This window comes from Lolium perenne, chromosome 4, assembly GCF_019359855.2.
Source record: "Lolium perenne isolate Kyuss_39 chromosome 4, Kyuss_2.0, whole genome shotgun sequence".
NCBI classification, from domain to species: domain Eukaryota; kingdom Viridiplantae; phylum Streptophyta; class Magnoliopsida; order Poales; family Poaceae; genus Lolium; species Lolium perenne.
Window position 1 is genome coordinate 241,200,914 of NC_067247.2, and position 23,716 is coordinate 241,224,629.

Consider the following 23,716-nt stretch of genomic DNA (forward strand, 5'->3'; position numbering starts at 1 on the left):
GTTTCAGAAATCCTAGTAAGGAAATATTCTCGGAATTGGACGAAATTAACGCCCAACATCTTATAATTCCACGAAGCTTCCAGAACACCCGAGAGGGACCAGAGGAGGGCCACAGGGGGCCCACACGTGTGGGCGGCGCGGCCAAGGAGCCAGGCGCGCCGCCCTACTGTGTGGTGGCCCCGTCAGCCTTCCGACTCCGCCTCTTCGCCTATAAGAAGCCCCCTGACCTAAATCTTCGAGACGAATAAGCCACGGTATGAGAAACCTTCCAGAGCCGCCGCCATCGCGAAGCCAAGATCTGGGGGACAGGAGTCTCTGTTCTGGCACGCCGTCGGGACGGGGAAGTGCCCCCGGAAGGCATCTCCATCAACACCACCGCCATCTTCATCACCGCTGTTGTCTCCCATGAGGAGGGAGTAGTTCTCCCGCGAGGCTAAGGGCTGTACCGGTAGCTATGTGGTTAATCTCTCTCCTATGTACTTCAATACAATGATCTCATGAGCTGTCTTACATGATTGAGATTCATATGATGAGCTTTGTATCACTATTAATCTATGTGCTACTCTAGTGATGTTATTAAAGTACTCTATTCCTCCTCCATGATGTAATGGTGACAGTGTGTGCATCATGTAGTACTTGGCGTATTTTATGATTGTGATCTCTTGTAGATTATGAAGTTAACTATTACTATGATGGTATTGATGTGATCTATTCCTCCTTTCATAGTATGATGGTGACAGTGTGCATGCTATGTTAGTACTTGGTATAATTGCGTTGGTCTATCATGCACTCTAAGGTTATTTAAACATGAATATTGAATGTTGTGGAGCTTGTTAACTCCGGCATTGAGGTGCTCTTATAGCCCTACACAATTAATGGTGTTCATCATCCAACAAGAGTGTGTAGAGTGGTTTTATTATGTGATCAATGTTGAGAGTGTCTACTAGTGAAAGTATGATCCCTAGGCCTTGTCTCCGAATAGAAAAGTCACACCACAAAGATTCCTATCTCCCACGTCAACTGCACACCAGCAAGCATTTTCTGGCGCCGTTGTCACTGTTTGTTTACTGTTCCACTGCATGTTTACTCGCTGCCATATTTTATTCAGATTGCTATTACCACTCATATACATCCATATTACTTGCATTTTACTATCTCTTCGCCGAACTAGTGCACCTATACATCTGACAAGTGTATTAGGTGTGTCGGGACACAAGAGACTTCTTGCATTGTGATCGCAGGGTTGCTTGAGAGGGATATCTTTGACCTCTTCCTCCCTGAGCTCGATAAACCTTGGGTGATCCACTTAAGGGAAAACTTGCTGCTGTTCTACAAACCTCAGCTCTTGGAGGCCCAACACTGTCTACAGGAAAAGAAGTGTGAGTATACATCAAGCTATTTTCTGGTGCCGTTGCCGGGGAGGAAAGGTAAAAAGGCACTCACACTCCGGTCCCAGGTAACTAAGTTATTTTCTGGCGCCGTTGTAAGTGCTCGAAGCTATTTCCTTTAGATCCTGCAATTGCATCTTTTTGTTTCTTGTTTTTATTTTTCACTAGTTAGGCATAATGGAAAGCAACTATGAGCTTTTTAATCTATTTCCTGAGTTAAGACATGGATTGTTTGCTGCGAAAATTAAAAAACCTATGGAATCTTATTTACATGCTAGTAGCAATGATATTAGTATGAACGCTTTGAACACCATTGTTGCTAATGATATGGAAAATTCTAAGCTTGGGGAAGCTGGTTTTGATGAGCATGATATTTTTAGTCCCCCAAGCATTGAGGAGAAAATTTACTTTGATGATACTTTGCCTCCTATTTATGATGATTATAATGATAGTGGTCTTTTGGTGCCACCTACTATGGAGAGTAAATTTTGTTATGATGATACTATGCCTCCTACACTTGATGAGAATAATAATGATAGCTACTTTGTTGAATTTGCTCCCACTACAATTAATAAGAATGACTATGCTTATGTTGGGAGTAATAATAATTTTATGCATGAGACTCATGATAAGAATGTTTCATTTGATAGTTATATTGTTGAGTTTATTCATGATGCTACTGAAAATCTTTATGAGAGAGGAAAATATGGTTGTAGAAATTTTCATGTTACTAAAACACCTCTCTATATGCTGAAATTTTTGAAGCTACACTTGTTTTATCTTCCTATGCTTGTCACTTTGCTCTTCATTAACTTGTTTATTTACAAGATTCCTTTTCATAGGAAGTGGGTTAGGCTTAAATTTGTTTTGAATTTGCTTTTTAATGCTCTCTTTTGCTTCAACTCTTATTTCTTGGGAGTGCATCATTAAAATTACTGAGCCCGTCTTAATGGCTATAAAGAAAGCACTTCTTGGGAGATAACCCATGTGTTTATTTTGCTACAGCACTTTTGTTTTATATTTGAGTCTTGGAAGTTTTTACTACTGTAGCAACCTCTCCTTATCTTAATTTTGTTGCATTGTTGTGCCAAGTAAAGTCTTTGATAGTAAGGTTCATACTAGATTTGGATTACTGCGCAGAAACAGATTTCTTGCTGTCACGAATTTGGGTTGAATTCTCTGTAGGTAACTTAGCAAAATCTGCCAATTTACGTGAGTGATCCTCAGATATGTACGCAACTTTCATTCAATTTGAGCATTTTCATCTGAGCAAGTCTGGTGCCTCTAAAAAATTTGTCTTTACGGACTGTTCTGTTTTGACAGATTCTGCCTTTTATTTCGCATTGCCTCTTTTGCTGTGTTGGATGGATTTCTTTGTTCCATTAACTTCTAGTAGCCTTGGGCAATGTCCAGAAGTGTTAAAAATGATTGTGTCACCTCTGAACATGTGAATTTTTGATTATGCACTAACCCTCTAATGAGTTTGTTTTGAGTTTGGTGTGGAGGAAGTTTTCAAGGGTCAAGAGAGGAGGATGATATATGATCAAGAAGAGTGAAAAGTCTAAGCTTGGGGATGCCCCCGTGGTTCATCCCTGCATATTTCAAGAAGACTCAAGCATCTAAGCTTGGGGATGCCCAAGGCATCCCCTTCTTCATCAACAATTTATCAGGTTTCTTCTATTGAAACTATATTTTTATTCCGTCACATCTTATGTACTTTACTTGGAGCGTCTGTTTGTTTTTATTTTTGTTTTGTTTGAATAAATTCATGCTTGTGTGGGAGAGAGACACGCTCCGCTGGTTCATATGAACACATGTGTTCTTAGCTCATAATGTTCATGGCGAAGGTTGAAACTGCTTCGTTAATTGTTATATGGTTGGAAACAGAAAATGCTACATGTGGTAGTACGTATAATATCTTGAATAATTTGATACTTGGCAATTGTTGCGCTCATGTTTAAGCTCTTGCATCATATACTTTGCACCTATTAGTGAAGAAGTACATAGAGCTTGCTAAAATTTGGTTTGCATGATTGGTCTCTCTAAGGTCTAGATATTTTCTGGTGAGGTGTTTGAACAACAAGGAAGACAGTGTATAGTTTTATAATGCTTGCAATATGTTTTTATGTGAGTTTTGTTGTACCGGTTCATACTTGTGTTTGCTTCAAACAACCTTGCTAGCCTAAGCCTTGTATTGAGAGGAAATACTTCTCGTGCATCCAAATCCTTGAGCCAATAACTATGCCATTTGTGTCCACCATACCTACCTACTACATGGTATTTCTCTGCCATTCCAAAGTAAATTGCTTGAGTGCTATCTTTAAGCACTTCAAAAGTTATTACCTCTTATTTGTGTCAATGTTTTATAGCTCATGAGGAAGTATGTGGTGTTTATCTTTCAATCTTGTTGGGCAACTTTCACCAATGGACTAGTGGCTTCATCCGCTTATCCAATAATTTTGCAAAAAGAGCTGGCAATGGGATTCCCAGTCCCAAATTAATTAACCTTCATAATTTTACAAAAATAGACACTCCTCCATGGTATGTGATTGTTGGCAGGCACCCGAGGATTCGGTTAGCCATGGTTTGTGAAAGCAAGGTTGGAAGGAGTGCCACCCAAAAATAAAAATGTTTCATGGGAGCCGCTCTTCGAAGGTTTGTCTGGCAAGGGGGTTAGAGTGCCCATTACCATTCGTTGACAACAACAAACACCTCTCAAAACTTTACTTTTATGCTCTCTCTATGTTTTCAAAATAAAAGCTCTAGCACAAATATAGCAATCCATGCTTCCCTCTTCGAAGGGCCTTTCTTCTACTTTTATGTTGAGTCAGTTTACCTACTTCCTTCCACCTCAGAAGCAAACACTTGTGTGAACTGTGCATTGATTCTTACATACTTGCATATTTGCATTCATCATATTACTTTATGTTGACAATTATCCATGAGATATGCATGTTGAAAGTTGAAAGCAACCGTCGAAACTTAAATCTTCCTTTGTGTTGTTTCAATGCCTTTATTTAGAATCTATTGCTTTATGAGTTAAATCTTATGCAAGACTTATTGATGCTTGTCTTGAAAGTACTATTCATGAAAAGTCTTTGCTATATGATTCAGTTGTTTAATCATTGTCTTTACCATTGCTTTGAATCGCTGCATTCATCTCATATGCTTTACAGTAGTATGATCAAGATTATGTAAGTAGCATGTCACTTCAGAAATTATCTTTGTTATCGTTTACCTACTCGAGGACGAGTAGGAACTAAGCTTGGGGATGCTGATACGTCTCCAACGTATCTATAATTTCTGATGTTCCATGCTTGTTTATGACAATACCTACATGTTTTATACATACTTTATGTCATATTTATGCGTTTTCCAGAACTAACCTATTGACGAGATGCCGAAGTGCTAGTTCCTGTTTTCTGCTGTTTTTGGTTTCAGAAATCCTAGTAAGGAAATATTCTCGGAATTGGACAAAATCAACGCCCAGCATCTTATAATTCCATGAAGCTTCCAGAACAACCGAGAGGGACCAGAGGAGGGCCACAGGGGGCCCACACGTGTGGGCGGCGCGGCCAAGGAGCCAAGCGCGCCGCCCTACTGTGTGGTGGCCCCGTCAGCCTTCCGACTCCGCCTCTTCGCCTATAAGAAGCCCCCTGACCTAAATCTTCGAGACGAATAATCCACGGTACGAGAAACCTTCCAGAGCCGCCGCCATCGCGAAGCCAAGATCTGGGGGACAGGAGTCGCTGTTCCGGCACGCCACCGGGATGGGGAAGTGCCCCCGGAAGGCATCTCCATCGACACCACCGCCATCTTCATCACCGCTGCTGTCTCCCATGAGGAGGGAGTAGTTCTCCCTCGAGGCTAAGGGCTGTACCGGTAGCTATGTGGTTAATCTCTCTCCTATGTACTTCAATACAATGATCTCATGAGCTGTCTTACATGATTGAGATTCATATGATGAGCTTTGTATCACTATTAATCTATCTGCTACTCTAGTGATGTTATTGAAGTACTCTATTCCTCCTCCATGATGTAATGGTGAAAGTGTGTGCATCATGTAGTACTTGGCGTAGTTTATGATTGTGATCTCTTGTAGATTATGAAGTTAACTATTACTATGATGGTATTGATTGATCTATTCCTCCTTTCATAGTATGATGGTGACAGTGTGCATGCTATGTTAGTACTTGGTATAATTGCGTTGGTCTATCATGCACTCTAAGGTTATTTAAACATGAATATCGAATGTTGTGGAGCTTGTTAACTCCGGCATTGAGGTGCTCTTGTAGCCCTACACAATTAATGGTGTTCATCATCCAACAAGAGAGTGTAGAGTGGTTTTATTATGTGATCAATGTTGAGAGTGTCCACTAGTGAAAGTATGATCCCTAGGCCTTGTCTCCGAATAGAAAAGTCACACCACAAAGATTCCTATCTCCCACGTCAACTGCACGCCAGCAAGCATTTTCTGGCGCCGTTGTCATTGTTTGTTTATTGTTCCACTGCATGTTTACTCGCTGCCATATTTTATTCAGATTGCTATTACCACTCATATACATCCATATTATTTGCATTTTACTATCTCTTCGCCGAACTAGTGCACCTATACATCTGACAAGTGTATTAGGTGTGTTGGGGACACAAGAGACTTCTTGCATTGTGATCGCAGGGTTGCTTGAGAGGGATATCTTTGACCTCTTCCTCCCTGAGTTCGATAAACCTTGGGTGATCCACTTAAGGGAAAACTTGCTGCTGTTCTACAAACCTCTGCTCTTGGAGGCCCAACACGGAAAAGAAGTGTGAGTAGACATCAGCATCCTCAACATGGAGAAAATTGGGAGTGCCTTATGCCTCCGTTGGCCTTGGTTAGCTTGGACGACGCCGGAGAAGCCTTGGGTTGGGATGGAGAACCCTCGCAATGAGGAGGATATGGAGCTTTTCCACGCGGTCACCAAGGTCAACATTGGGGGTGGGAATAAAGCGAGTTTTTGACACGATCCTTGGGCGGATGGCCTCAGCGCCAAATGCATAGCCCCCCTCCATCTTTGCCATGTCCAAGAAGAAGGGCTGGAATGTGAGGAATTCCATTGCCAACAATGCTTGGGTCCTCCACCTTGATACTTCGGCGGGCCTCTCGGTACAAAATCTGCAGGAATTCATCACGCTTTGGTCGCACACCTCCCAGATCACTCTTCATGATGATGTTCCAGACTCCATCATTTGGAAGCTCACCAACAATGGCGCCTACTCTTGCTCGTTGGCTTATAAAGCGCAGTTCACGGGGACAATTCGATCTCTGCATGGATTCCATCGTTTGGAAGGCTTGGGCTCCTCCCAAATGCAAGCTCTTCTCCTAGCTCATCATCCAAAACCGCGTTTGGACGGCGGACCGGCTTGCAAAGCGGGGGTGGCCAAATGGGAGAGTTTGTCCTCTTTGCCGGCGTCATGACGAGACGGCCTCTCACCTTCTCTTTAAGTGCCGCTTCTCTATTCGGATTTAGAAGATGGTCAAGAATTGGCTTCACATACACGACTTCGATCCTTCCTCATGGGAAGGGTTTGACAATGTCGAGCTTTGGCGGACCTCCGTCGTGCTTGCTCATGGAGGCCGAAAGAAAGCTATGGCCACCCTCGTCATGTTGGTTGCGTGGGAGTTATGGAATGAGCGCAACGCTAGGACTTTCAAGCATGTGGACTCCATGCCTACCATCATCTTCGATCGTATCAAATCGAAAGCTAGGACTTGGGTTATTGCCGGTGCCAAACATTTGGATTTTTTTCATGGTGGGAGAGTAGGTTTTTGTGACCTCGGTGTGGTTGTAAGACTAAACTAAAACTTGGCTTCCCGAACTTCTTCTTTATTAATAAATTAAGGCAAATCGTTTGCCTTTTCTTCAACAAAAAAAAAGGTCCCATGAGATGAGATTGACAGGGTTCAAAGTTAGGCTCCTCCTCCATGGAAGTGGAACTCATCACCCGGTGTTTCACATTAACTTGTGCGAAGATTTTCCATCGAGGACAGCTGTCTTTTTCATACACCACTCGCTCGGCGGGGAAGGAGGAAGCAGTAGAGCCGTCGCTAGCGGGGTACGGGATGTAGATCAAGAAAAGGAGCTAGTGCACCGTCGAAAGAAGATGGCCGACGCACCCAAGGCTTAAAAGATACGGATCTGTAGAAGAAAAAAGGGTAATTATAAGAAAAGGACGAGTTAAGAAAAATATCACCCGACGAGATTGCTACTTTGCTGTACTTTGTATCTTTGTGCGCTTACGCAGCTCTCTCACGGCTCACGCACACCCAAAAAGCGAGAAACGTGTGCTATCGCAGCCAAATCAACACGAGCCGTCGGATCTCAAGCAACAGCGTAACCACTGCTCCAGCAGCACTGACCTCGACGAGCTGAAAATAGTTTGAGGAAAGAGCCCGAAAGCAGCAGCTACGGTGCATGCACCAGCGGTGTGGGCACGCCCATTATCGCTCCGTTCTCAAATACTACCTCTGTTTTAAGAGTTCTTGTTTTACGTGTCTTTTGTTTGATTAAAAATTACTTTAAATATATAAAGATTTTTTGTATGAAATCATAATCGTTAGAAAGTGTTTTTCAATATGAATCCAACGGTGCTAATTATATATAATATAGATAAAATTTTGTTACTCAATTTTTATGGTTAAATTTTTTCTTGAAATACGTGTGCATATTATTGCTTGAAACGGAGCTAGTACTAAGGGTATATTTAGCTTTATCTGAAGTCAACCTTAGTTAAATTTGACAAACTTTTTTAAAAAAGTAGAAACATTTATGGCATTAGATTGGTATCACTAGACTCATCTTGACATGTAGTTTTATAAAATAATAATTTGATATCACATATTTCGTTACTTTTGTGTAAAAAGATAGTCAAATTTTTAGAAAAAAGTTAAAGCACTTAGGGCATATCCAGCGACCTGACGCAAACGGAACCAAAGTATTTGTTTCGGTCCGCACGGATAGAAAATGGGTAAACCTCTAGCCCATCGGCTTGACGCATTGTGACAGGCCTATCAGCACCGACGCATTCATGACTCAAATTTAGGTTCGAATTGCTTCACCAGGATGCCTCGTGGACGCACCACCCGTCCGCTCCCTGCTGCCTCGGGTCCGCCTCGCAATGAAACATGGCATGAATCGTGTCCTCTATTGCGATGGCATGCGATGACGCGTTTCGGCTTCACCACCGCTCCAGGACGTGCGCGGGGGGGGGGGGGGGGGGAGGGGGTTGGGCTTCTACGCCGCCATCAAGGGCACGCTCTTGGATATCCGCGGCGGAATTGAAGGCTGTCGCTCGGCCGTTCTTTTTAAGATCATCAGCAACGCCCCTGTCATCGCCCCATTTGCACATTCACTCAAGCCTTCCAATTTCACTGGCAACTTCCACAAGACACCATGGGAAAAAGGGTGTTTCCATGGAGGAAGCCAAAGAAGAACGACGACGAGGCCGTGTTCTCATTGCTACCACGCGACCGCGTGTCTAGCCGCGTCCCTGTGGCCGCGGAGGAGCCACCAAATCCCGAGAGGGAGCTCTTCTTCGGCAAGGAAATCTCAGGCAAGGAAACCCGGGATGACACCGACGACTTCGTGGGCTACCTCGCCTACATGGCCGAGGTCGCCAAGGAGGAGGGAACTCTTGACCGGCTCCCAACCCAGCCGAACGACATGGACGAAAGGAGGCGAAGAGGCCCGCAATCCTTGTTTCCGAACAGCTGGAGCCACCGTGGCCACAACCCAACTATGCCAGTGCGGTCATGTTGGCACGCATCTCCAAGGAGGAGGCAGTAGGCTAGCCTTGTAGACCTCAACCACACCGCCCACGCCCTCGCCGTTGCCTGCTCCTACCGTTGTCGCTCCTCCTCCTACACCGGTGATCACCATGGATGCGTCGGTGGCCATGGGAGATCCCCGTGGTCGTCGTCTTGACCCAGCTTCCCAACGATGACGATTAGTGGGCTAGGGTTTTAAAGTCTTTGGAGTATTGTGTTTTCAAGTTGTATGCATTTTCTTGTTTTGTAAATTATGTTATCTTATTTATGAAATATATGAAAACCAATACATTTGCACGGGGCAGCCTGGACAGTCTCCCGACTCAAAGTCTCAAATGGACATATGATGTAACGAGTCTAATTTTATGTCCGCGGTTCAATCCAAATAGATTGAAATGGATACGTGTCCGAAATTGGTCGGGCCGGCCCATGGAGGGAGTATGGTAAACGGAATAAGTGCATTGCGAGGCGTTAGTGGTGACTTCGTCGACCTCAAGATATGTCGATTTAGTCCCTCGGAAGTGTTCATAGAGGTAGGGTGTGCGTACGTGCGTTCATAGAGGTGTTTATACGTACGTGTTTGTGAGCGTCTACGTTGTAGTGTGTTCTCAAAGAAAAAAGTGCGTTGCAACAGAAGCCGGCCGGCCAGACAGAAGTGCGCCAAATGCCAAAGGATTCCCAACGTACGCACGCGCACTGTTTGCACGGAGTTGGAAGCCGTATGCATAAATAAAGTTCCCATAAGCTTCACACACAGAACAGTGCAGAATGATTCCCGCTGTTTGCACGGAGTTGGAAAGGCGTACGCACAAAGTTTTCCAGATGTCCTGGTTAGGCAGTCGCGGTGTCCCACCACACACCTTTGATGCTTCCTGCTACCCCTGAAAGGAAAGCAAGTTGTGTCCTGGAGCTATTGATCGAGCTCGAAATCGCAAGTATTTCTAGTGGGGCACTGACATCTACCACTGACGTTAACCGTTAGTGGAAAAAATGAAGGAATTGAAAGAGTAAGGTCGCTCTCACGGGCAAAGACATATGGAAGAGGAGTTGTTGGCCTTTGGCCATGGAGTGGGCACACGATGGCTAGGTCAGGTGTACCGTGTACGTGCAATCAAACCCAACTTACCTGTACCGCAATGTCGCAATGTCTATTGTTGTCACGCCATATCGAATTGCTGTATTTTAGTTTCTGAAACTATCGATTTGATACTATACTATCTATTGCTATCGCTGTTTCGTTCCTTTAGTATTTTAGGAGAAGAAGAAGAGGAGGTGCTCTGCTTTCGTGTTATGTACAAAGGAACAGATGTAAAATGTCAAGTGCCAGGAAAGGAACCGAAAAAAGAACAAGAAAACTAAAGAACCTCCCAGCAACATGAGGGTTTAGGGTAGGGAAGACTCCTAAAAAGGTTATTCTGTTCCTTTCATTCCGAAGATGCCAAATCGGACAAACGACACCCGTCTTTGTTCTCAAGAGTGGTAAACCCGTATGCTTCAAAGAATAGATCGGAAGACTTCTCGAAAAATAGATCAGTGGACTTTCCAAAAAATAAGAAAAGAAGACAATGCAGCTAGTGACCCTCTGACCGGGCAACAACCGGAACCGCATGTAACTGCTCAGCTCAGGCTTTACTTACAAGCAAGCGAAGTGAGCAGCCTACTACTATGGGCACCACATCCTTTCTCGTACTGGTTTTCCTTGATAGCACATCTGATCGTGCCATTCGTGTCGAAAGGGGCGACGTGCGCCAACCGACATGCATGCCCTCATCTTTCCATGAAACTTTACTGCCATGATCAGAACGAAGAGAGCATCTGGATGGTTTTATAGATATCAAGTCGCCATTCGATCGATTACATCGTGATGACGTTCAGAGGCATGTTCACGGCTCACATCCGGTCCCTGCCCAAGCCACTATAACTAATCATCACGACCCCTTGCTAAAAAATCAAAGACTATAATCATCACGAAATGAAATGCCAAGCGAGATGTCATGATGGCAAACAAGACGCCAAGGAGGCACGTTAATCATCCACTGATATGGACACAAATCCACCAAGCAATGCTTCAACAACCTTGGCCGATCCCAGCAAAAAAAAAAACTTGGCTGATGAGCGCTATCCATTTTCCACACTGTTAACCTCATATAGCAGGAGTAATCAGACGCCAGGAACCAAATAAAATGGTGGTATAATGACACAAACTTCTCCATCCGAAACAAACCCAATTTTCCAGAGCAGCAGACGCACGGTACATATGATTTGAAGTATAAATGCCGCTGGTAATAATTAGGCCAATGACCCGCACGAATTTCAATTACACCAGGGATAGATAGCTGAACTTTTAACTGACTGTTGACATCACGGGGTGTTCCGGTGGATCATTTGTAGGGTTACTTGACATGGTGACCAGCATTGTTGTAGCGGTGGAAGTCCCTTGAGAAGCCTACTTTGTTATCCCGGCCGGTTCCAGACACCTTCCGATCAGCTTCCTTCACCTTGATGTTCTTATCATGGTACCCGGATGTAGCTAAAGCTTCTTCTTGCTTCTTTCCCCGAGATGGCGCTGCCCAGTGAGGACCAAGATAGATGTTCTCCGTGTCCTTGGTAGGCTCTTGCTGAAGGCATCAGATATAAATAAAGTAAGGAAAAGGGAAGACGGCAATTATCCACCCAGTTACAGCCAGATTCCCCAGCTTTGCTACTGCACAATACAAGTTACTTGTTTTGTGGGATTAAATTCCACCTTATGTTAGGGCAGTTATGTTTCCTAAAGCAGGGCACTATGAGTCTTGCTACTTTACGGTGCAAGTTGGTCGTCGTTCATGCACAAGCAAATAAAGATATGCCAGTGTTGTTACTTTGGTAAAGAGTTCCAGAATAGAATAGCGTGATTGGAAAGAGACCTTTGGAGGTGGTTGAGGTGCAGAAGCCTGTGAAACTTCCCAGTCACCCTGATCAGATTCTTCAACGCTCAAGCTTGGAATCACAAAGTCGTCATTATCTGTCACATGTAACAAGTTGAACCTGAGAACATGTATCCAAGGGAACAAACTGGTGTCCTGTCCCCAAAAGGTACTAGATAATGTAAACTGGAAAGATAGCACGAAAAATCTAATATGAAGAGATTGACAAGCAGAATCCTGGAACGATGAAAGCTGATGAATACATATCAGAGACCTATGTTTTGTGTACACTCCACACATAATCATTTCACTTTCAAAATTCTAAAAGGCATGGTACAACACACAGTTATCTTCAAACTGTGTATAACTATCCTGAGTTAACTTCTATACAAGAGATCTTCAGGAGATTTTCTAATTTTCAATACTATATAGATGAGATGACACCACACAGCGTAAGCTCCATGTTAGTAGAAATACTGAACCCAGACGTAGAACTTGCAGCATTCATGTGCAAACTTAGCGGGCTTCAAAATGCCGAAACAGGCGTGAAAGTTGACAATTCTGATCCTTCTCAGGAACTTGTAGGTATAAACGATCCCATCCTGATATTTTAACCAAACCCGATGTTTTAGGTCAGTGCCAGCCACTGTGACGGTAAGCTTACACATGTCAAAGTCAAGGTCATCGGAGAGAAATTTTCGCGGATTTCAGCTCCTCTCCGTCCCTAAATATGTTCTCCTATTTTGGCAGACTTTGCTGGAAATGAAATGTGGCACAGATCACGCAGCGTAGATGAATGGTTCAGATTAGAGCACCTACGGCAATGGGCTGCTGAAAAGCCTCATTCAGTAGAAAAAGGTAAGCTGGGAAGACCATACAGTTGAATATGTTTCTCGTCCTAAGGGTAATGTTGTGTGGGGCATTTGTGTATTTTACATCATCAATCCTTTTGTTTCGAAGAAGTGGAAAGAACTTAATACGGGGCCATTTATTTCCCTCTTGGTGAAGATGAAGTTTTACCTGCATTACTAAGGTCATTGCATGAAACATGGGTTCGAGGCTTGACATGCTTCTAATATCAGGCCTTCCTTTATTTGGAGATCCTTGTTCCTACACAGCCTGATCAAATCAATCATCTTCCGTCGATAAATATGTTAGATCCTTCTAAGTTTCTATTCCCAAACTTCCAAATCCTACTGTTCATTTAGGAAAAAATCCATGATCTCACTCTAAATTTAATGGAGGCATGACTTTCCAAGTTTGCTGTGATCGTTTCACGATGAACAAGAACACCCTTTGTGTTTACCTCCTCCCAAAAGAGTACATATATAGCTTCCGTCGTCCAATGACATTGTTTTTACGTGGTTCTTGGTGGAGGACCATATATTTGCTCGAGTGTCCTTATAATGGCATCTTGGGATCATTTCAGGGAGCAGGATAAAAACATCTCCTCTAGCACTTTGCTCCCTATATTATTCTCTTTGAAAATTCAGTATTCATCTGTTGCCCCTTGTTATGAAAAGAGAAATTGGCCAGTGCAATATATTGGAGGGCGGATGCGTTTCTATTTAAAGAAACCATTTAAAGACAAAGAGAAATGAAAACGTCTCCCCATGTTAATAAACTGCTAATGCAATCAACCATAGTCAACACTATGTTTCGGTTTCCAATTTCTTACATGCGATTTTATTCAAGACCGAGACAATAATATTTGGAGTCCCTATAGCTCGACCAACCTAGTTGGAGTGGTTCAGCTACAGAAAGCTTTCACAACTTCTTCCAATCGAGGTAGCTTCCATGGAGGGGTGCTACTGATGACCTATTCGGATTGCATAAAGTGGTCGTATTTAATAGAAAGAATTCCTTATTTGACAATATTTAAAATGTTGATTCCCTATTTGACACCGCAAAAGTTTTTCTTCCCTCTTTGACATTTGGGCTAAATTTAGTTCCTTTGACATCGCCATCCATTCCATTACACTTAGCCGTCATGTTCTTTTCCCTTGGACCAAGCTACTCCTCCGCTAGTCCGTGTGCAGCGCTGGAAGGAAAACTAATCCGATCATCCCGTCCCTGTCTAGAGAAAGAATGCCATCCATTGCGGCAGCACGAAACATAGTGGCGGCGGCGAGAGCTATGGGAGGCCACAGGGTGGCTGCGGAGGGCGCCCAAGACAGATCAAGGCTCAGGACGGCGACCCAGGCACGACGGCGGGCAAGGCACGGGGCGGAGGGAAGGCAAGGCGCGGCAGCAGAGCACCTGTCAGCGAGCTCAGATGCGGGCTCGGGCCATGCAGAGGCTGCAGAGCGCCTGTTGGTGAGATCCGCTGCAGCCTGCAGGTATGGGCCATGGCACCTCTGCGGAGCACCCGTAGGTGAGCTTAGCCGCAGGCAAGGCAATGCCGCGGCTGTGGCTGCAGGGTTGGCCACGGATGCGGGCACGAGCTCGGGCTTGAGGACTATTTGATCGACCAGAAGCGCTAGACTATCTTCAAGGATCTCTAACGATTTTAATGGACATTTTTTTGCATGATCTAGTCAATGATTTTTTCCATACAAAGTGTTGCATACAGTTCCAGTGTGTTTCCAGTGTGTCAATGATTTTTTTACATGACCAAAGCATTATTGATGTGTCAATTCCTCATTTTCTAGAGAGAATTTTATTCTCATCCCGTAATATCTATCATTGTATATGTACGAAATTTTCAGCATCAAGATGGCGTAGAATGGAGCTGTTAACTTTTATGTCTCCATTTTTTCACTATTACTTTCTTTTCATAGTGAGTCGGCTTGTCAGCTGTTAACTAACAGCTTCTAGCTTCCTTTTCATCAGCCTGGTTTCTTATCTTCATTATTTTCCATAGGTTTTAAACATGTACAAGAAAGAATAACAATTCTTTTTGTTAGATAATTATGACAGCAGAAGGGTGGTGCCAAACTAGGTATTATTATATATCTATACTACTCCCTCCGGTTCATATTACTTGCCACTAGTATGGATGTACCTAGAACTAAAATATGTCAAGATACATCTATGTTAGTGACAACTAATATGGATCGGAGGGAGTACAATTGTTTGGCATATTATTTTCTGAGAATATTTCAGAAGATCCGTTCCTTGGAGCTATGCCAGCTATATGGTCAAATTACAGGGAAGGCTCTGCCCAGTTTTTGATTTTTTCAAAATAAAATCTGACTAAGTTTTTTAATTAAAGTCAGTTAAGTGACCAAATGTATGGGTTTCATTTGGTCATTTAACCTCAAATATGTCACAGTTTTCTTGTTTTTGTTTTGTGCAAAATTTTGGTCACACAATGCACTAGGGGCAAAATGAACTAGAGTGTCAGAAACTAAATTAAGCCCAAGTGTCAAATAGGCAAGAAATTTTTTTTTTTTTGCAGTGTCAAATAGGGAATCATAGTTTCAAGTAGTGTCAAATAAGGAATTCTCTCCATTTAATATGCCATGACCAAGGGGAGTCTAGTATCTAGATTCTTCAAGCCAAATTGCTGGATTGAATTTATGAACATGTGAGTAAGAGGATTCATAAATTCAATCCACCAATTGGCCCAAACCACAAAAGAATACCCCACATGTACGTCATTAAGTAGATATTACAACTCCCCTTGGTCCTGGATTACGACCGGCATGCCCTTGTCATGTAGAAGCTGGCCGGTGGGGTGTATGGCACTTGTTGCCAGTTGCCACACACTGTCGGGACCCTCGTTCAGAGTGGTGTGGCTCAGCTATCCATAGGTCATCCACATTAGTAGCATGTGTGCATGCATACCCCAATGGGAAGAAAATGTGAAAGCTTTATGCAGGCGACCTACTCCTCTCATAGAATTCTTCTAGAAAATGGGGTACGCGCTCTGGGAATAGAAATTCAGAAGAATCCAACTTATCTAGACAAAACATATTCTTTGTATGGATGATCACCAAATAAAAGGCCCGACATTAGAAAATGTCAAGCAAGATCACAATGTTTTCACCACAGAAAGTACTCCCTCTGTCCATAAAAGGAGGTCTTAGATTTGTCTAAAATTGGATACCTATACATTAAATAGTGTCTAGATACATCTAAATTTTAAAACATCTAAGACATCCTTTTATGGATGGAGGGAGTATTAGTCTCTCTTTCCAGTAATGGCCTTAATAATGCAGCGCAAACTTCATATTCAATAAGAAAGCAATAAATCGCCCCAACTATATAGCATGTGCTCCCCTCTTCTTTAAAAAAAAGAACAATGATTTAGGATACAAGTGCCCAAGCCACATAGCCTTTAGGATGAGAAAATTATTTCAACTGCCATAACTACCCAATCTAGACCTTTTGCTACCATCCTAGTCCCTTGAGTATGTGTTTATGACATCAAGGTCTACTGAATAATTTCATTCGAGCATCTATTAGATAAGAATTCTCTAGCATTTGACTCCTTACTAAGCAATCTGGTAGACTAGAAAGGTACTACAGAAAAGGAAGAGTTCGCTAATTGGTTTAGCTGGATCCTTCGTTGTGGATCTCAAACATAAGAGGAATATTGCCAGAAATGGACAAGCTAGCATTTTTTTTCGAGAAAATGCAATGACATTGCGTTTCTTTCATTGCATAGAAGAGTTTGTTGCAGTTTCACACCTCCTAGGAGGCTGTTTTACAGTTTCACGCCTGCCTCGAGAAGGGGCATGTTAGGATCAGATGCTGCATTGACTCTGGCTCTTGATCACACAGCCGAACGATTGCGACAACGCGGACTACAACACCACAAGGTAGCATTTTCATTGCCTCTCCAAGAAAACAGTTCCTTTTTATGCAAGAGCTGCCTCAATCACGTGTATAAACCTAGTAGACATGATTTTTTTTCCTTCTAATTCAAGGTTAATGTATTTCAGTGTGATTGTCCGTCGCAGCAAAAAAAAAAAAGATTGATACTTGTGTAGTAAGCCTAGCTATGCAATATTCGGAAAGTAGGATAAGGTCAAGTGATATCAATTTATTTGTCCACCAAAGGAACATGTTTGGCTGCTCCTGTTGGTGATTAGGCGCAAAGGAATCAACCACCAGATGTACACATTGAAAGATTTGTACTTAGAAAGGTTCCGAGTTTTCCAAAACAATCGGCCTATTAGTTGAACTCTTTTGTGTCATCTGTCTAAATATTTTCACTGAGACTTATAAGACATGTCAACAGCTCAATAGCTAGATAGGTTATCTCAAATCAATAAATCCTGCTACCTCCACAGTCCTTTGTATGAGGTTCTTATGTCATTCTCATCTAGTAACCTACTAGTTTTAACTAAGAAACTTAATGGGTCAGCGGATCAAACATGTGCACCCGCCTACTTATCCTCATTTTCTTTGTTCTATATTTCTGAAATAGAGCTGTTTATTATCCGTTCTGTCGCTTCTTCCATTGGCTTGCCCTGCAGCACCAATGCTGAACTGCTGATAGACTTCAGCCCATAGTCTCCCCAGCCATGGCACCTGCCCCATGGGTTCCCATGTCCCAGGAACCGGAGACAGCTGAGTAACTTTTCACGTGCTGCCCATGGTCACGACAACTTTGGGGTTTCGCCCTCAGCTGAGCTGGCACAGGCTCTACTGTCTCCACTGGGATAGAATCATAGAATCCCCGGAGGAGTGGTAACTGATTATGCACAAGAGCAGATCTCGGCGCAAAAAGAAGGATTTTGACTCCATGGTCGCCCTTTATGTCTGGTCCATTTGGTGGGAGTGTCATAACATGGTTTTACAGGGGGGCATGCTGTGCGCAACGACAACCTGCTGGCAGATGTATTACCTAGTATTGCATGGTTTGGGTACAGAAAATGCGAGCAAATTTGTGAATAACTAATTGGCTTGAATAGACAAGTCACTTGTACTCCAAAACACCACCAAGGGTGGCACTACGCAGCAGACGCAGCTTGCATATCTGGACCTGCGATTTTCATATAGAGCTCCCACAAGCAATACTACTGATAACTAACAACTTCGCAACTAGAATCCATAACTTGGAGCAATACCAATGATGACCAACAATTTTTGCATTCCCTCCACTTTAAACCCTATCAATGAGAGAATCCATACTTTATTGTTGGCGTTACTATTATGGATGGTGTTTTGGTTTGCATCCACCCCAGAACGCAGCAGAGATTAGATCACGCGCGGGATGATTCCATGGAACATTCACACATCATATGAAGAAATCGAAAAACAAGCATGGATGTAAAGAAATCGAAGCTTCGAGGAAATAGAGCCATGTGGTTACCCCAGTCCTCGGTGTCGGCGGTGTCGGCGTCGGCGGCGGCGGGGCAGTTCAGGCGGTGCGGATCCATCGGGTACAAACGGACATCGAACTCCGGAGGCGGCGGGGCGCGAGAGCCCGAGCTGCAAAACTAGCTGCCCTGCCAAGATTCCGGCGGCGACGGGGAGAAGAAGACGGCCGCCAGCCTCGGAATCCGGGTGGGGAGGAGGAGATATAGCGAGGGGCTTCCGGATGGAAGCAAAAGCAACGGCGAGAAGAGGTTTGGAATTTGGAATCTGTGGCCTATGGGTGATTTCCCGCTTTTACCCTTTGGGCTTTGTCCAAGAGTGAGATCACAACCGTCGTCTTACGATGCTTCTTGGTCTTTTGCTAGTAGCGTGTTTGCGAGAATGAATTTTTTTTCTAGAAAACAAAATATATTAAGCTAGTAAATCGTCTCATTAAAAAAATCAGTTTCCTTAGATACCCTTGTAAGAAAAAAAAGTACATCTGAAAACTTACTGCAACTATCACAGAATTGTTACATCACTTGCAGAATGAACCTAGGGGCTCATCGACCCAAGTACAAGAACTACCAGAACTATAAAAAAAAATTAGTAAGCTCATGGGCTACCTTATTTGCTTCTCTATTACAATTCCCAGTGGTTCTCATTGCGGCCATCAGGACGCTCGTTCTCAACGATCATGTTGTGCATGATCACGCAGCATGTCATCACCTCATGCATGGTCTTCAGCGACCATGTTCTTGTCGGGTGACGAACAGTTGCCCACCGAGTTTGGAGCACACCAAATCCGCGCTCCACATCTTTTCTGCAAGCATCTTGCATCTTGGCAAACCTCCTCGTCTTCTCGGAGTTTGGATTACGGACAGTCTTCACCAATATGGCCCAGTCAGGGTAGATGCCATCAGCAAGATAATATGGCTTGGCATATGCATTTTCATTGATCTCATAGCTCACCCGGGGAGCTTTGCCTTGCATGAGCCAGTTGAAAACCGGTGATCGGTGCAACACATTGATGTCATTGTTGGAACCGGCCATGCCAAAAAATGAATGCCAAATCCTTAAATCTTGAGATATGACAGCTTCAAGAATGACAGTTTTTCCCTCCTCATGCCCGCTGTACGCACCCTGCCATCCAAATGGACAGTTTTTCCACTCCCTGTGCATACAATCTATGCTGTCAATCATTTCTGGGAACCCTCTAGACTCGTTGATAGACAGGAGCCGCCTTGTATCCTCAACAGTTGGCTCCCTATAGTAATACTCTCGAACACGACAATCATGGCTCGGCAAAACCTGTACGTGGCCTCAAGGCAGGTGCTCTCACCCATTCGAAGATACTCATTGAATATATCCGCAGCCATTCCATATGAGAGCATGCGAATAGCCGCGGAGCATTTTTGGTAGGAGGTGAAGCCTAGCGCACCTGTTGCATCGGGCCTGCATTGGAAGTAGGGGTCATAGTTTCTGACGCCCCGTAGAATGACCAAGAACAAGTCCCTTGACATCCTGTACCGGCGCCAGAACACTTTTTCCGGGAACACCGGATTGGTGAGGTGGAAGTAGTCCTTGTGGAGGCGGGCCTACCCTGCCACTCTGTTGCGTAGCAGGTTTTTGGATCGCCCCTTCACAGACCCCCGGTGCTCCGGCCCCGTGTTTGAGGTGAACTCATGAATCATGGAGGCCACAGTAGTTGCCAATGTCTGCGTCGACTGATCGAACTCCTCGTCGGAAGAGGAGTCCACGACCTCCGCGCGGAACTTGTCCAACATCTGCCAATGTCCATCTGCGCGGGTACAAACTACGGATCAATGGCCGTGCACAATAGCGCCGAAAACACGAGTAAGAAATCTACCGACGCAATTGACCGAACAGGTCGTGGGCGGCGCGGAAGGGCGGCGCAACCGGGAGCGTTTGGCCCGAAAACAGCCGGCAGGTACGCGGCGGAGCCAAGCCCGAGTATGATCCTGCTCTCCCGCGCGGCGTGAACGGAGCCAACGGCGACTACTGCGGCGCTGCGGCGGGACGGCGGCGGGTGGAGTTGGGGTGGTGGCGTCGCACTAGGGCAGCAAAGAAGGGGAAAAAGAAGCAAATCGAAGCGGTCGATTTCGCTGTCCCTGACTTGCGGGACCAGGTAAGAAATGGAGGACGCTCTGCGCGACCGCCGATTGTCCGCGGAGACGCAAACCTGGCGCATATTTGGGCCAGGTTTGCGTCTCCGCGGACGGGCCGGTCACTTTACGTTGCTCCGCTGGAGCAGGCCCCAGACGCATTTCCGGTCACGGCGGACGAAAACGATCGCTCAACGTCCATTTGCGTCGCGCCGCTGGAGATGCCCTAAATCTGGCGCTGTTTAGCACCGGATGGATGTATTTTTTGGTCTGGGGAGGCCCATTTCCCAGCGGCGAGCCCATAGTCACCTTCTGATGCCCACCCACCGCGTGCATAGCGACGGTGCAGTCGCCGGGAAGGGCAACCGTCGGAGTGCCCTCGACGTATTGAACCGTTGTAATGGTTCGCGAAGTGGACTGGCGAGCCCAAACGCCTCATCGGGAACGGTCGAAGTGGCCTCGACGCAAGAACCGCCGTAATGGAGCACGAACTCCGCGGAAGAGCCACCGCCGCTCTCTTCGTCGAGAGACCTACATATACGGTTTCCGACGGCCGACACCATTCATCTATTCTCTCCTCACCATCCTCTGTCAACCATGAGCGATCTCTCTTGGCCATCGGACACCGACAGCGAGGGGAAGCCGCCTGGATGGCGCCATTGGTGGGATCAAGCTGCATCGTCCAGCAGCGACAATTCCCCCCGCCGGCCAGCGAGGACGAATGGGATGACGATGAGGAGGAGGACGAAGAGGCCGAGGAGAAGGCCGAGGAAGAGGCCGAGGAAGAGGCCAAGGAGTGGGAGGAGGAGGAGGAGGAGGATGAGGAGGAGGAAGAGGCTGAGGACGTTGACGACCAGGATGACTCAACTTCCTCCGACGAGGAGGTGACGAGCCGGAAGTGTCGCCGCCACGACGATGAGGCGGGGCCATCTAGGAAGAAGAAGTAGTTTAAGTTTGTTTTAAAGTTTTTATATGTAATTTTTATGTTCATTCGAATTATATATAATTTTTCTATGTTGCACCACTTGAGAGTTCAAAGCTTTTGACGATGGTATTGCCGTAGATCGGGAAGACGAGGGTATTGCCGTAGAAACCCAGGCCATTGTCACCGACAGGTCGGGGCCACCAGACGGCTCCCACGATTTTCTCTCGTCCGGAATCCCCGAGCGCTCCCCGGGGGGGGGCGGGGATGGCCTGGGCTCTCCGGACGGATGAAAGGCCTAATCCGAACGAAAACGAGGTTCCCGGGGCGCGACTAGGCCGTTTTCGTCCATCCAAATGAAAAAAAAGGTGTCATGGGGGCCTCGTCGGGGAGATGGCTGGAGATGCTCTTAGTGCTCTTTAGAGATATATATCTAAGAGCATCCCCACTCGTCTCCCCGAAGAGGCCCCCGAGCGACGTTTTCTCATCCGGACGGCGAAATTCGGCCCAGTCGCGCCCCCAATTCCTCGTTTTTCTCCGGATTTGGGCCTAAATCCATCCGGCGAGCCCACGCCATCCCCGGTCCCCCGAGGCGCGCTCGGGGACTCCGGACGAAGCGAAAGTGCGCGAAACACCGAGAATTCTCTCCCGCGCTTTCGCTTCGGCTTTGCAGCAGAGATGGACCCGGCCAGTCAGCGACAGACGCATCGTCTTCCTCGCGCAGTAAAGGCTGCCGTCGGTCAGCTCGCCGCGGACGTGTAGCATCCACGCGGCATTTAATCGCCGAGTCCAGCTCCGCCTACATAACTCGCCGCGACGCGTAGCACCGACAAACCCCAGCCAGAGACGAACCCTATCTGCCACTGCTCACTCGCCGAGATCCATGGCTTTCAACGAGCAGGATGGCGCGGCCAACAACGGCTTCCCCCGCCGGTCGCTCCACGCGTGGGAGGGCCACCTCCTCCACCAGGCGGGGTACCCCTGCCCGCCGGATACGAGGCCTCCCGGCGGCGGGTGGCGGCTAAGTGCGAGCGGCGTGCCAATCCCGCCGCCGCCCCAGGGACACGCCATCGACGTCGCCATCGAGGAGGTCCGACTAACCTTGTCGGACCAGGACCGCGCCCAGCAACAGTTCCACCCCGACAACTACACGGTGTGGAACTCCTTCTTCCTGCGGCGGTGGGAGCGGGAGCTCGCCTCCTACGACGGCCCGCCGCCTCCGACTCCGCGCAACAACGCCGCTGGGCGCTGACGCTGGTGGAGCGCGCCGGGTCGGAACCTCGAGGCCGTCCTCGAACACATCGAGGGCGGCAACTACCCGCCGTTGAGGGCATCGGCCAACCGCCGCCGGGGCAGCTGGCAGCCACGGCGCATGGCTACCAGCTCCTCGTCGTCCGGATTGGCGACGAGGGCGACGCCGAGCTCCAGGTCGGCTCCATGTTGGAGATATGCCCAATAGGCAATAATAAAATAGTTATTATAATATATCTTTGATGTTTTCATACCATGCTATAATTGTATTAACCGAAACATTGATACATGTGTGTTATGTAAACAACAAGGAGTCCCTAGTAAGCCGCTTGTATAACTAGCTTGTTGATTAATAGATGATCATGGTTTCGTGATCATGAACATTGGATGTTATTAATAACAAGGTTATGTCATTGATGAATGATGTAATGGACACACCCAATTAAGCGTAGCATAAGATCACGTCATTAAGTTCATTTTCTATAAGCTTTCAATACATAGTTACCTAGTCCTTCGATCATGAGATCATGTAAATCACTTATGCCGGAAGTGTACTTTGATTACATCAAACGCCACTGTGTAAATGGGTGGTTATAAAGGTGGGATTAAGTATTCGGAAAGTATGAGTTGAGGCATATGGATCAAGAGTGGGATATTTTCCATCCCGATGACGGATAGATATACTCTGGGCCCTCTCGGTGGAATGTCGTCTAATTAGCTTGCAAGCATATGAATGATTCATAAGAGATGACATACCACGGTACGAGTAAAGAGTACTTTTCGGAGACGAGGTTGAACGAGGTATAGACATACCGATGATCAAACCTCGGACAAGTAAAATATCGCATGACAGAAGGAATCGGTATCGTATGTAAATGGTTCGATCAATCACTAAGTCATCATTGAACATGTGGAAGCCATTATGGATCTCCAGATCCCTCTATTGGTTATTGGTCGGAGAGAGGTCTCAACCATGTCTGCATAGTTCGCGAACCGTAGGGTGACACACTTAAGGTTTGATGTCGTTTAAGTAGATATGGAATATGGAATGGAGTTCGAAGTTTTGTTCG

The 23,716-nt window shown here is 45.6% G+C and overlaps 1 protein-coding gene across 1 annotated transcript; it reads right to left on the reverse strand.

Annotated features, from left to right (window-relative positions):
- Positions 1–11,404: 11,404 nt before the first annotated feature.
- On the reverse strand, positions 11,405–18,607 carry LOC127332471 (uncharacterized). The gene is made up of 3 exons (XM_051358777.2): positions 18,364–18,607; positions 12,099–12,196; positions 11,405–11,810 (listed from the first exon to the last, which is right to left on the reverse strand). Exons 1-3 carry the CDS (start codon positions 18,428–18,430, stop codon positions 11,586–11,588), a joined length of 390 nt encoding a protein of 129 aa, XP_051214737.1. The 5' UTR covers positions 18,431–18,607; the 3' UTR covers positions 11,405–11,585.
- Between the last annotated feature and the right edge of the window lie 5,109 nt (positions 18,608–23,716).

Excerpts from the sequence above, each read along its gene's own strand:
- LOC127332471 (XM_051358777.2), bottom strand. The coding sequence starts at position 18,430 with ATGGATCCGCACCGCCTGAACTGCCCCGCCGCCGCCGACGCCGACACC. Across the intron at positions 12,197-18,363 it reads CGCCGACACCGAGGACTGGG|ATAATGACGACTTTGTGATT; the intron begins GTAACCACATGG and ends TACATGTGACAG. Across the intron at positions 11,811-12,098 it reads CACCTCAACCACCTCCAAAG|CAAGAGCCTACCAAGGACAC; the intron begins GTCTCTTTCCAA and ends TGATGCCTTCAG.